Below are 14,986 nucleotides of genomic sequence, written 5' to 3'. Positions count from 1 at the left end.
TCGCCACAACATTGTAATAAAATGCAATAATTAATAGTTAATTGTTAACCTATAAATGATAGTGAAAAATCTAAAATGCCTAATTATTTTTCCTTTTCTTGTAAAATTTGAAAAATGTTCAATAAAAATTGCAATAAAAAAAAAAATACAAAAAAACCATTTTATCTATCCCAAAATCGTATGATAAAAACATCAGCTCGACGCGCAAAAAATAAGCCCTCACTGAGGCACAGATCCTGAAAAATGGAGATTCCAGGGGTCTCAGAAAATGGCACCATTTGACTTTTAACAAACTTTGAAATTTTTTTTTCACCACTTAAATAAAAAAGAAATTTTACCTGTTTGGTATCTGCAAACTCATAATGACCTGAACATTATAATAGGTCAGTTATTATATAGGCATTTATTGCATGGTAAAAAAAAAAAAAAAATCAACTTTTTTTTATTTCACCACGCTTGGAATTTATTCCTGTTTTCCAGTACATTATATGGTAGAATTGGAAAGTACAACTCGACCCGCAAAAAAACCTGCCCTCATGTGGCCATATTGGTCAGATCCGCTGTCATGTGCGGGAAAAGATGCAGGCTCAGCGCCGGAGCCCGCATCAAAGGCAGGGACACGACCTTGGACGTACCTATGCGTCAAGAGTGTTGAAGGGGTTAAAAATCCACTTCCATAAACTTGAAAACTTGATTTAAACAGTTAATTTAAAGAAGACAACCACGTGAGAAGGGCTGAAATCTCCTGTTCCTGCCGATCCCTGGATTTAACGGTGCAGTTTGTGCTACAGGACAAATAGCTGCGTCTGCCTCTGAAATAACAAATAATGTGTTTTTCGCTAATAGATTTTTTATATTTGTGTTCCATTAAAAAAATGTAAACGATGATGTATGAGACATGACATGGTGACTTGTCATCACAGAGCAATTTCTCATTCCCGCTCGTCATTTGTCACCGCTCATAACGAGCTGTCATACTGTAGTGCGGCTCATAGACTTCATATACTCATTTATCACAAATCAAACCCATCATGATCATCAGGGGACGGCAGTGCGGGGGGCTCCACAAGGGAGAGAACAGAGTATAAGAAGGAAATGTGGAAACATGTACATGTATAGTACACTGGGTTGGATCCCATTTTTGTTAGCTGGAGAATATGATCCTTGAAGGGGTTGTCCAGGATTATGATATTGATGAGCTGTGGTTAGGATTGATGGGAGTCCGACACCTGGCACCACCATCGGTTAGCTTTTCTCACCTCTGTGTGAAGTTTTCTGGCCGTTCTCGGATATTGGAGTTTAGCTCCCATTAAAAGACAACCCCTTTAAAAATAAATGGAATGCTAGAGTCCTTTACCCCTTTAAAGAGAACCTTCTTGTATTCTGCATATGCTAATGAGACAGGACTCATCTGGCGATGCTTCTCTTCCCCCAGACTAGTCCTGTCTTGGATCTCGTAATCACTCTTCACTGGGGAGTTCTCCTTCAATGGAAGTCTTCAAACAGAGTCTAGACAGACATCTCTGTCTGGGATGGTTTAGTGAATCCTGCTTTGAGCAGAGTGTTGGACCAGATGACCCAGAAGGTTCCTTCCAACTCTACCATTCTATGATTCTATGACATCCTCTATGCTAGTCCCGTCTTGGAAAGACCGGGAGGAGTCAGTCACATATGCAAGATATCGACAGTCCTGCCAAGACTTTTATGGTGCCCTGATACCCCTTATACGCCAGTCTTAGCCGCTCACCCAGCCAAATCAGATCTCTTACTTTGCACTGATGAGGGGCAATCACCCCGAAACACTGTATCTGTAAATTGGGATTCTGGTTTGGCTTTTATTCTAAGTGATATGGCAAGACTCAATAAAAGGTTCGATATTGACTCTTAGGATTGCTACTTCCAATAGGGGGCACTAGAGTTCAAGTCCTCGTCCTCTCTAAAGAGACAATTTGCTATGAAAGAGGTTACCATAAACTTGGTAGACCTTGACTTTCGCCTTGTGTCGGCACCACAAGTAAACTCATGAACAATTTTGTAACACTCGGATGACATTTGTTGAAGTTCTTCTGTATTTCGTGTTGGGTTTTTCCATTTTCAAATCTGACAAATTTTATTTCTGGACCTTCTTCTGTATGTGTGTAATATTCCGTGTTTGTTTTCCGACAGATGAATTTTCCAATATTTTTCAGTCCACGTGATTTTTTTTTTATGTGTAGGCCTCATTGTTTGATTCTGATGCTCATTTTTCTTTCTGTGTTCATATTCAGGTGTTTTGATGTCGGCCTCCACCGCTTTCTCTTGAGGTAAGTCTAAAATGCGCTAACACTCGGGAGTAAATTATTGGCTTTTAGTCAGGTTTCACTGATTTTTCTCATAAGTGATTAAAACAGACTCGTTTCTGGATCAGGTTTTCATTGGCGTTTCGTCCATTGCATCCTTGCAACAAAAAAAAAAAAAAAAAAACTGAAAAAAATTGAAAACTGATGGGAGTTTTCTAACTTCTCCTGGCATCCAGACAGTGAAAAAAGGACTGCAGTAGGATGCAACTAGGATGCTATCAGTGAGCTAAGTTTTTTACTGAACCATAGATTTGAGTGTACAATTTTTATCATTGGATCACAATGCAGTGTGTGCAGAATTATTAGGCAAGTTGTATTTTGATCACATGATACTTTTTATACATGTTGTCCTACTCCAAGCTGTTCAGGCTTGAGAGCCAACTACCAATTAAGTAAATCAGGTGATGTGCATCTCTGTAATGAGGAGGGGTGTTGTCTAATGACATCAGAACCCTATATAAGGTGTGCTTAATTATTAGGCAACTTCCTTTCCTTTGGCAAAATGGGTCAGAAGAGAGATTTGACGGCTCTGAAAAGTCCAAAATTGTGAGATGTCTTGCAGAGGAATGCAGCAGTCTTGAAATTGCCAAACTTTTGAAGCGTGATCACCGAACAATCAAGCGTTTCATGGCAAATAGCCAACAGGGTCGCAAGAAGCGTGTTGGGCAAAAAAGGCGCAAAGTAACTGCCCATGAATTGAGGAAAATCAAGCGTGAAGCTGCCAAGATGCCATTTGCCACCAGTTTTGCCATATTTCAGAGCTACAACGTTACTGGAGTAACAAAAATCACAAGGTGTGCGATACTCAGGGACATGGCCAAGGAAAGGAAGGCTGAAAAACGACCACCATGGAACAAGAAACATAAGATAAAACGTCAAGACTGGGCCAAGAAGTATCTTAAGACTGACTTTTCAAAGGTTTTATGGACTGATGAAATGAGAGTGACTTGATGGGCCAGATGGATGGGCCAGAGGCTGGATCAGTAAAGGGCAGAGAGCTCCACTCCGACTCAGACGCCAGCAAGGTGGAGATGGGTACTGGTATGGGCTGGTACAGTAGCGTAGCTACCAGGGGGGCAGAGGGTGCGGCCACTGTGCAGGGAGGAGGTGACAGGACGCTGCTCCTCTCCAGAAGACCCAGCCACATACTGTATCTGCACTCTCTGAGACACTGGAGAGCAGCTGAATCTAATGGTTCCTCAGACAAGACTGGTCAGTAATGTGCACTGATAGACGTGACCCCGGCTGCAGGACCCCACAGATGAGGATATACGTCTCCTTTTTATATATAGGAAAGAAACATATCCTCATCTGTGGGGTCCTGCAGCCGGGGTCACGTCTATCAGTGCACATCACTGACCAGTCTTGTCAGTATATATAGTATATATACCTTGGATTTACTGATATGAGATCATACAGACATTGGACTGATAGATCCTGACCCCGGCTATAGGAGATATATATGTATAGATATATATGTATAGATATATATATATATATATATATATATATATATATATATATAGCAGTCCTATAGCCGGGGTCAGGATCTATCAGTCCAGTGTCTGTATGATCTCATATCAGTAAATCCAAGGTTGTAAACACAAAACCCCCATTATAAAACCTTTTATTAAAATAAAAGTTTCAGTGAGTTTATACAGTGTGATAAATAGCCAGACAGAAGAAAAAAGCATCATAAGTAAGTGTGTATAGAAAATCACATATGGGTGCGGGCCCCTGAACATATACTCAGTCTAGACAACAAGACCCCAAAGGGGGAGAAGGGAAAAAGAGGGGAGTAGACGAGCCAGGGGGTGTACTTTCTTCTTTAGAAGTAATATTCTACCTCCCCCTCTTTCTTCTGGTTGGCTCCTTTCCTTTTCCCTCTTTGGGATCTTGTCCAGACAACAGTATTTTTTTAGGGTTAGGCTACTTTCACACTTGCGTTATTAGGCGTACATCGCAATGCGTCGTTTTGGAGAAAAAACATCCTGCAAAGTTGCCTGCAGGATGCGTTTTTTCTCTATTGACTTGCATTAGCAACGCATTGCGACGTATGGCCACACATCGCATCCGTCGTGCAACGGATGCGTAGTGTTTTTGGCAGAAGCGACGCACAAAAAAAGTTCAATGTAGCTTTTTTTGTGCGTCGTGACCGCCATTTTCGACCGCGCATGCATGGCCGAAACTCTGCCCCCTCCTTCCCGCTAATCGCAATGGGCAGCGGATGCGTTGTAAAACTGCATCCGCTGCCCACATTGTGCTACATTTAACACACTGTCCAGCGGTACATCGGGCTGACGTATGGCGATGGCCCCGTACCGATGCAAGTGTGAAAGTAGCCTTACCTGGATAAATTCTGGAAGCTATACCAATACACTGGCCTCTATACGCACCCACTGGCTGTTTCTATTTTCTTCTATTTAGCTCTTTGTTAAGTATATCAGGCCTGTAAAAGTAGCAGCCCACAGACAGGGACAGTGACCAGATTCTAAAGAATAGGAGCTATTGCAAGTTCCATTATACAGCATGGGAGCTACTGCGGGGGTCATTATACAGTGTGAGAGATAATGCAAGGGCCGTTATACAGTTTGGAAGCTGCTGTCGGGCCATCATACAGTGTAGGGGCGTATATACAGTGTTGGGACCACTGTGGGGGCTGTAAAGGGTTTGGGGCTACTGTGAAGGCACATAGACATTTTAGTATGTAAGAGCACAATGGTGGCATTACTATGTGAAGCAGTATGAGGAACAATGCTTTTGTACCACACAGCAGGTGCAGTAATAGGGACCTATATGGAGCAGCCGCTCAGTATTGGGGTATCAGGTGCAGTAATAGGGACCTATATGGAGCAGCCGCTCAGTATTGGGGTATCAGGTGCAGTAATAGGGACCTATATGGAGCAGCCGCTCAGTATTGGGGTATCAGGGGCAGTAATAGGGACACATACGGCAGCAGCGGTTCAGTATTGGGGTATCAGGGGCAGTAATAGGGACACATACGGCAGCAGAGGCTCAGTATTCGGGTATCAGGTGCAGTAATAGGGACCTATATGGAGCAGCGGCTCAGTATTGGGGTATCAGGGGCAGTAATAGGGACACATACGGCAGCAGAGGCTCAGTATTGGGGCATCAGGTGCAGTAATAGGGACACATACGGCAGAGGCTCAGTATTGGGGCATCAGGTGCAGTAATAGGGACACATACGGCAGCAGCCGCTCAGTATTGGGGCATCAGGTGCAGTAATAGGGATACATACAGCAGAGGCTCAGTATTGGGGCATCAGGTGCAGTAATAGGGACACATACGGCAGCAGCGGCTCAGTATTGGGGCATCAGGTGCAGTAATAGGGACACATACGGCAGCAGCGGCTCAGTACTGAGGTATCAGGTGGAGTTATAGGGACACATACGGCAGCAGCGGCTCAGTATTGGGGCATCAGGTGCAGTAATAGGGACACATACGGCAGCAGTGGCTCAGTATTGGGGTATCAGGTGCAGTAATAGGGACACATACGGCAGCAGCGGCTCAGTATTGGGGTATCAGGTGCAGTAATAGGGACACATATGGCAGCAGCGGCTCAGTATTTGGGCATCAGGTGCAGTAATAGGGACACATACGGCAGCAGCGGCTCAGTATTGGGGCATCAGGTGCAGTAATAGGGACACATACGGCAGCAGTGGCTTAGTATTGGGGTATCAGGTGCAGTAATAGGGACACATACGGCAGCAGCGGCTCAGTATTGGGGTATCAGGTGCAGTAATAGGGACACATACGGCAGCAGCGGCTCAGTATTGGGGTATCAGGTGCAGTAATAGGGACACATATGGCAGCAGCGGCTCAGTATTGGGGCATCAGGTGCAGTAATAGGGACACATACGGCAGAGGCTCAGTATTGGGGCATCAGGTGCAGTAATAGGGACACATACGGCAGAGGCTCAGTATTGGGGCATCAGGTGCAGTAATAGGGACACATACGGCAGCAGTGGCTCAGTATTGGGGTATCAGGGGCAGTAATAAGGACACATACGGCAGCAGCGGCTCAGTAGATGATGATGGGGCTGGAATATGAGAAGTGAAATGTGTCTTTGTTGTATTCTCTGTAGCCGAGTCGTTGCTGGAAGAAGTTGTCATGTCGGTCTGGGTCAGTTGGAAAAGACGGGAAAGGTGACGACTCCATCAGAAAGAACGTCAGTGGTAAGTCACCATCTGTAACTGTGCAGTGATCTATGTTCCGTAGGACTGGTAGTGATGGTCTTTGTGGAGTTTATTTTAGTTACAGGGGGATCATCGGCTGAGGTTCTTATACACGCAATTACAGTGCCACACCGTAGTTGTAGGCATGGAGTGAAGCTCAACTCCCAGACCTACTGCCAGTTTCTGGAAGACAACTTCTTCAAGCAGTGGTACAGGAAGAAGTCGGTATCGTTCAAGAAAAACATGATTTTCATGCAGGACAATGCTCCATCACATGCCTCCAACTACTCCACAGCGTGGCTGACCAGTAAAGGTCTCAAAGAAGAAAAAATAATGACATAGCCGCCTTGTTCACCTGATCTGAACCCCATAGAGAACCTGTGGTCCCTCATAAAATGTGAGATCTACAGGGAGGGAAAACAGTCCACCTCTCGGAACAGTGTCTGGAGGCTGTGGTGGCCGCTGCACGCAATGTTGGTTGTAAACAGATCAAGCAACTGACAATCTATGGATGAAGGCTGCTGAGTGTCATCATAAAGAAAGGGGGCTATATTGGTCACTCATTTTTGGGGGGTTTTGTTTTTGCATGTCAGAAATGTTTATTTCTAAATTTTGTGCAGTTATATTGGTTTACCTGGTGAAAATAAACAAGTGAGATGGGAATATATTTGGTTTTTATTAGGTTGCCTAATAATTCTGCACAGTAATAGTTACCTGCACAAACAGATATCCTCCTAAGATAGCCAAATCTAAAAATAACCCACTCCAACTTCCAAAAATATTAAGCTTTGATATTTGTGAGTCTTTTGGGTTGTTGATCTAATAAAAATAATCCTCTAAAATACAGCTTGCCTAATAATTCTGCACGCAGTGTAGGAGATGTGACACCTGACTGCATGTGCCTTAGGAGTCCAAAAGACCCTTCTACCAAATAGGAAGACACTAGCATTATATAAGGCACATGGTAGTTGGGGGTATTTATCAATATCAATAAATCTAGGTGATAACTTGTTGATCGGTGGGGGTCCGACTGCTGGGACCCACACGAATTGGCAAAACGAAGAGCTTTTCTTCCCCCTTAGAATGGATCGGCAGTGTTCATGCTCAACCTGCACTCAGTTAAATTGCTATGTTGCTGCCGAGCGCTGGACTCGCCTCTTTTCAGCACCACCATAGACAATGAATGGCGCAGTGGTCGGGTCTGTAACATCATTTTGTAGTGGCGATTATAGTTCCCCATTCTTCTGATAAATGGACCGTTGGATCTCCCATGATTAGCAAATTATACGACATTTTGCGGTTAGGCGAGATAACCTCTTTTCATCTGAAAACCCCTCTAAGGCTATGTGCACAGTTGTCATTTTTGCAGCTTTTTTCCCTCCCTTTTTTTTTACAGTGCTAGCAAAGTAAATAAAATTAAAAAAATCTCATTCTCACCCTGCATTTTTTTTCCTTGCATCTTTTGAGATTTCTGGGCAAAATCTGCAGCTTGTCAATTCTTTTTCATCCATTCAAATGACTAGTGAAAAAAATACATACAAAAGGAACAGTTTTTCCTGCCAACACTGCTTTTTATGTAGAAAAATCCGCATCGTGTGAACATACCTTTTTGGGTTTTGTTTTTACGGTGTGCTGTAATTAAGACTTGGAAACGTGGCACTCCAGGTCAGGTACTATTACGGAGATCCCAAACTTCAGTTGATTTTTATTTATTTTTTTTAATCTTGAATTTTTTTTTTCTTAACGTCTGTAAAGAAAATTGGTTTCTCTTGTCATTTTCCGAGACAGGTGACATTTTTATTTTTCCGTCTATGGAGCTGTATGAGGGTTTTTTTTTTCTTCCTTATGGAAAACTGTAGGAGACTAGAAAGGAACGCGGGCAGAAGTGCGGAAAGACATTTTTTAAATATAAAGCATGAGAAAAAAACGTTTGGCCTATGTGCACATGAAGTCTTTTAGACTGTGTGCACACGCTAATAAATTAGTGCGGATCTGCAGCGGATTTTTCCGCGCAGAAACACTGCAGTTCCGCAAAGTGATTTACAGTACAATGTAAATCAATAGAAAAAAAAAAAGCTGTGCTAATGGTGCGGAAAAATCCGCATGAAAGCCGCTGCGGATCAAAAGAAGGAGCATGCTACTTCTTTTGTACGGAACTGCGGCTTTTCTGCACCCTTCCATTATAGAAATCCGCAGGGGTAAAAAACGCAGAAAATCCGCAACAAAACCGCACAAAATCCACGGCAAATCTGCACCTGCGTTTTCTGTCAGGAGATGCAGATTTTGTGCGGAAAATTCTGCATCCCAATCCGCAACGTGTGCACAATACCTTAAACTTAGGCAAACTTGCTGAGTTTTTCAAGCAGAAGATAGTCTGAAATTATTCTCGGCAGCGCTGGTCCTGTTTATACAGGGCTATGTGCTGCCGAGAATAGTGATCTTTTGTGCAAACCAAGATCATTTCACGCGACGAACAAGTGTCTTGCTTGTTTTTTTGGTTAACCGTGAGCCTATTTACAATGGACAATTATTGTGAAACTGTTATAATCGTACAGTGTAAAAGGATCGTAACTTCAGATATTTAGAAAAACCCAAAAGGAAAAGACACCATCTCTAGATAGCCGTTTCAGGGTTATTGGCCTTTGTCTGCGCAGATTTGGATACTCATTGAAGTGTCGAACATTGACTCATTGGCTAGGATCTAAGGCAGTGTTCTCCAACTTGGGTCCTCAAGAGCCACCAACAGGTCATGTTTTCAGGATTTCCTTAGTGTTGCCCAGGTGATGGAATTATTGACTGTCCAGGTGACACAGTTATCACCTGGACAATGATAAGGAATTCATGAAAACATGACTTGTTGGTGGCTCTTGAGGAGTGGAGTTGAAGAACACTGATCTAAGGGTTAACTTTTCTCCTTGTGAAGAGTGACAAGCCAAGCCAGTCAAGTGGAGGTTCTGATTTGCTTCTCTAGCAATCCTGCGAGCAGCTCTCACTCATTTTGCTTGGTCTTCCAGACCTTATCTTGACCTTCACTGTTCCTGGTAACTGCCATTTCTTAATTACATTTTGAACTGAGGTAAGGACAACTTGAAAACGCTTTGCTATCTTCTTACGGCCTTCTTCTGCTTTGTGGGTCTTCACCATTTTTATTTTCAGAGTGCTAGGAAGCTGCTTAGAAGAACACATGACTGCTGTTTTTTGGCAAGGTTAAAGGAGGCTGGGTTTTTATAAAACTGAGAAATTGGCATCTCTTGGCTTTTCCTAACGATGAGAGTGAACAAGCCATAATCCTAACAGGCGAATTAAGGTCTTAAACCTTCGTCAAAGTTATCTGAGCACACAAATCCCAAACTTTTGCATCGGCCCATTTTACCTTTTTATAATGTAATGAAATTACAATATTTACAGCCTAAAATACAAAGGAAATGTGTCGTCTTTATCTTTAGACCTTTTAGAGATCATTTCATCTTCATCTTAACTGTTCACAATAACAGTAATTTTGACCAGGGGGTCCAATCTTTTACATGCTACTGTATCATCTCTTCAATGTATCATTTTCCATACGACAGTCACAGTTTGATGCCAAACTTCTAAGTAGAATTGTATCACAGACGGATCACTGTCTAATTGTCTTCACACACCTCGGCAACAAAGCCGCCGCTCGGAGACAACACATGAATATGGAGCAGATCTCTTTGTCTAGTCAGAAATTGGCGCACGCTACGATTCACACCACTAAACAGATTCATTTGTATAAAGCCACTTCATAGATTCCCTCAGTAGATACTTTACATATCTGCGGCCAGCAGCTGCCGGATCTGTATCTAGAGGATGGATACATAATACACCAAATTGCATCGTATCTGCATTCTCCATCTCAAATAATGGCGATAGAAGTAATTCCTGGGAATAACTATTCCACTTCTAATCATGTAGCTGATCTCTAGACTTTTAGGGTATATAAAAAAAATTGCATTTTTGACACATTTTTCTTGGCATCATTTTACAGTAGTAGCAAATGGAGTGAGATTTTTGAAATCTCATGCATGTGCTGCTTATTTTTTCCTTGCATATTTGAAGCAGTTTCATGCAAGTGTTTTGGTGTTTTGCAGTGTTTTTCACCCATTCAATTGAATAGGATAAAAAAAAACGCATAAAAAAATGGGCTAAATGCAAAACGCTATGTGTGGGGAAAACCAACCCTGAAAACACCATCCCCACCGTGAAGCATGGTGGTGGCAGAATCATGCTATGCGGAGGCTTTTCTTCTGCAGGGACAGGGAAGCTGGCGAGAGTCGATGGTAAGATGGATGGAGCTAAATGCAGAGTAGTCCTGTAGGAAAACTTATAAGAGGCTGCAAAAGACTTGTTTATGGGGCGTAGGTTCATCTTTCAACAGTGCAAAGACTTGCGGCAATAATTACAGCGAAAGGTGGTTTTACAAAGTCCTGACTCAGGAGGGCTGGATACAAATGCTCGTCTCAATTTTCAGATTTCTATTTTTAAAATAATTAGAAACCCATGAATCCTTTCCTTTACACTTCCCAAATGCTTGCTACTTTGTGTTAGTTTATCAAATAAAATCTCAATAAAAAACATTTGAGATTCTTTAACTAGAAGTAAATGTTCCCAATTTGTAAATGGAGGAAATATCCTATAAAAGTGTTACTTGTAAAATGACAAGTTATCCGCTATCCACAAGATAAGGTATAACTTGTTGATTGTTGAAGGTCTGACCACTGGGACCACCAGTGATCCAGAGAACTAGGCTTTGCAGTCCTATCATGAATGGAGTAAAGGTGCGTATGCTTGACCTCCAGTTCCATTTATTGATTATGGGACTGTTAGAGAAAGCCCAGTATAACACTTGTTATCTCCTATAGTTCCATAGACAGTGGTTGTCGAACATGCGGATCTCCGCTCGATTTAAGAACCTTGCTCTTTACGATTGTTGTTCTTCCTAGTGGTCGGACCCCAAGTGATCAGCAAGTTAGCCCTATCCTATGCATAAGGCACAACACGTTATTCTCGGAATAACCCTTTAATCTTTTAGATCGAAGGAAGATGACAATGACCAGTCAATGGGTGGAGGAAAAAAAGGTCTACCTTCACCTATCTAAGACCTTAGACAAAGTGGTGGCTGCGCATGTATGGTTCTCCATTCATTTGTAGGGGGCTCCAAATATTGACGCTTTCTGTGTCGTTCTTGGAACTCGCATCCTAATAAAAGAATATTCCAAGCCGCGCATGCACAGCCACCGCTCCATTCTAGGAGGCCTAGTTCTCGAGAGTGATTCCGGTCCTGTGGATATGCTATACATGTTTAAGATGCGGATGCCCCTTTAACCTGGTACATCCATGTAATGCTACAAATGCATTGACTACTATTGTACAATTCTGTATAAGTCAAGTTTTAGGAATCATTTTGTTTTCTCTAATCATAGAAGAATAATGTTTATAGAATAGAATCGTGTCACATTAAATACACAATTTATGTCGCCTGATGCCTATAAACTGGGAAATTAGGAAAGTACCATATCATCAGGCGCTCAGAGGTTTACTGTGTTTTCTCCCCCCTCCTCCCCAGTAGTCATCGTTTTTGGCGCACCGACACCGTACTTTGAAATATGAGACTGCTGTTTTTAATGTCCACATCAGCTGGACGTCTGAGAAATGTCTTTCCTGTGCAGATATCTGCAATTTCCTGTAATGGAATCGTGAAATTGGTGCTAATTACTGTATTTCGTACTAGTGTTGTTTAAGGCGTTTGAAGCCTAGCAAAAAGTCCTGTATTGTTTTGTTTTGTTTTTGTTTTTTTCACATTTTTTTGCAATTAAGTTCTGACACACTGATTGCATCCGTAACACAGAGAGGTTTGTTCTCATTGAAGATCTTAACAAATAAACAATAAAAAAGGAAAGGAAATTATTATTGAGACATTCTACATTTCATAGATTTAGGGCAAGCTCAGGGAAATCTGTTGGTGGGTTTTGCTATGTAATATGAGAGCAGAATGATGTAGGGGCTGAGACCCTGATTGCAGCAATGTGTCGCTTACTGGGCTGCTTGCTATTTTTTTATGCAAGTTTTCTCTGCTGCAGATCTAGCGGAGCTCAGAATGCAGAGCTGTGTGTAGCCCCGCCTACCTCACTGATTGGCTGCTTTCTGTGTACATTGTAAATTGACAGAAAGTTGCTAATCAGTGCTGGGGCCATGGTTGGACTAGGAGGCACGAGACACCCAGTCCTGCAGTGATAATCTCCTGGTGATAAAACATTCATTTTAATAAATCAGTAATACATCCTAGAATCAGGCTTGCAGCAGCTACATCAGGCTAATACTCTTTGACCCTAATTCCATTTTGCTCCCTTCAACAGGACTTCTCCTGTGGTGCATCTAAGACTGTCAGCTGTTGTGGGCCAGGACCTCTCTATTTCTGACCCATTGTTCCACAGCCAGCACTGAAGATGGGAATTTTCTGAAACGTAATGTGTTAGGGGCTGACTAGACTGGGGTGAGGACACTTAAGAACTGCCTAGTTATAGTTCTTTTTACCCACCTGTCCTCGGGTTTCCCTTGCTCCTCTTCCTTCACCTTGGTCCACTGCCCTGTGTTGTGCTCGACGTCGGGTTTTGAAGGGTGCCAGGCGTGGCTCAGTCACATCATATCCATGTTCCTATTAAGACCCTTTACGACACACACACTTATATCTTAGGATTGAGAGTCGAGACTTTAGTTTGGTGTACGCCACCTTCTGTGCACACTTGCTTCATTCCCTGCTGACTTCCACTTCATTCATAGAATCATAGAATGGTAAGGGTTGGAAGGGACCTCCTGGGTCATCGTGTCCAACCCCTTGCTCAAAGCAGGATTCACTAAACCATCTCAGACTGATGTCTGTCCAGCCTCTGTTTGAAGACTTCCATGGAAGGAGAACTCACCAACTCTCATGGCAGCCTGTTCCACTCATTGATCACCCTCAGTGTCAAAAAATTTTTTCTAATATCTAATCTGTGTCTCCTCCCATTCAGTTTCATCCCATTGCTTTTAGTCTTTCCTTGTGCAAATGAGAATAAAGATGATCCTTCTACAATGTGACAGCCCTTGAGATATTTGTAGACCGCTATTAAGTCTCCTCTCAGTCTTCTTTTTTGCAAGCTAAACATTCCCAAATCTTGTAAACGTTCCTCATAGGACATGGTTTGCAGACCGGTCACCATTCTGGTCGCTCTTCTTTGAACTTGCTCCAGTTTGTTGTCTTTTTTTTAAAGTGTGGTGCCCAAAACTGGAATACTGTGTCCAGTTATTCCAGATGAGGTCTGACCAAAGAGGAGTAGAGGGCAATAATGACTTCACGTGATCTAGACTGTATGCTTTTGTTAATACGTCCTAGAATGACATTTGCCTTTTTTGCTGCTGCATCACACTGTTGACTTATGTTCAGTCTGTGATCTATTCGTATACCCAAGTCTTTTTCACATGTGCTGATGCTTAGCCCTATTCCTCCCATTCGTCCTACTGCTCCCAAGATTCTTGAGCATGCCACGTCGTCGCTTCCCATGCACCATTCTGCCAGCGTCACTAATGCTCATGGTTCATATACACACCCAGTAGTAGTGATGCAGTAGTGGCATAGTCAGGAATAGAGCAAAGGTTTATGACCATGGACCAACCAAACCAAAGCAAGGATGAGAAAGGAGATTAGTCAAGAGCAAAGCTTAAGGTCTTCAGCAGAAGCGTGGTCAGGGTGTGACAAATTCATCACCAGGAGAGTGGTCGAGATACTATGAGTTTGTCACCAGAAGAGTGGTCGAGATGCGACAAGTCTCAGAGAAGGCGAGAAAGAAGCATTTCAGTAACTGAGCCAAGACTTTTCTCTAGGAGAATTGTCAGGATGTGCCAAATCAGAGAACAAGACAGGAGCATTGTAAGAAACTATGAAAGGGTCATCACCAGAAGAGAGATCAGGATACGACAGGGTAGAGGATAAGACAGGAACATAATCTGGTATGAAGCCAAGTGGCAGAGTCAAGAGTACCAGGAAAAAGGCAAACAATCGCAAAGACAAAAGCAAAATACAAAAACAAGGCCAAGATCAGGATTAGGATCAGGATTGAAAAGAAAGCAAGAGCAAGGTATGAACCTCAATAAGCAGGCAAAGCAGTGGAGGACGCCAGACTTGATATGACCCACAAGTATCGGTTGTCTGGAAACATGTCTTCATTGGCCAAGGAAAGGAGAGTCACACATGGGTACAGGAAGGGCACAGTCATGATTGGGGCCAGTGGAATGGGTGACGTCTACCATATAGTCCTGATTTTCACCCAAAGTAGTGGCCGCTCTTCATTATGTTTTGTTTTACTTATCATTTTACTTGTTACACCAACGTTGGCTCCCAGTTATAGCGCTAGCTTTTTGGGGGAAAAGACTCCATGTTTCTTTCTGCCTCC

General features: G+C 42.8%; 1 protein-coding gene across 3 annotated transcripts in view; it reads left to right on the top strand.

Moving 5' to 3' along the window:
• HHAT (hedgehog acyltransferase) overlaps positions 1–14,986 on the top strand; it is a 312,900-nt gene that overhangs the window by 156,151 nt on the left and 141,763 nt on the right. For 2 of the 3 annotated variants that reach the window (XM_069768561.1, XM_069768559.1), the window contains one exon: positions 2,268–2,303. The exons of the other annotated variant lie outside the window; for it this stretch is intronic. In XM_069768561.1, the coding sequence (XP_069624662.1) occupies positions 2,268–2,303 (36 nt within the window). The remainder of the gene's footprint in view (positions 1–2,267; positions 2,304–14,986) is intronic. 3 annotated transcript variants of the gene reach the window in all.

Source organism: Ranitomeya imitator, chromosome 5 (genome assembly GCF_032444005.1).
Source record: "Ranitomeya imitator isolate aRanImi1 chromosome 5, aRanImi1.pri, whole genome shotgun sequence".
NCBI classification, from domain to species: Eukaryota; Metazoa; Chordata; class Amphibia; order Anura; family Dendrobatidae; genus Ranitomeya; species Ranitomeya imitator.
This window is presented reverse-complemented; position numbering and strand designations above follow the sequence as displayed.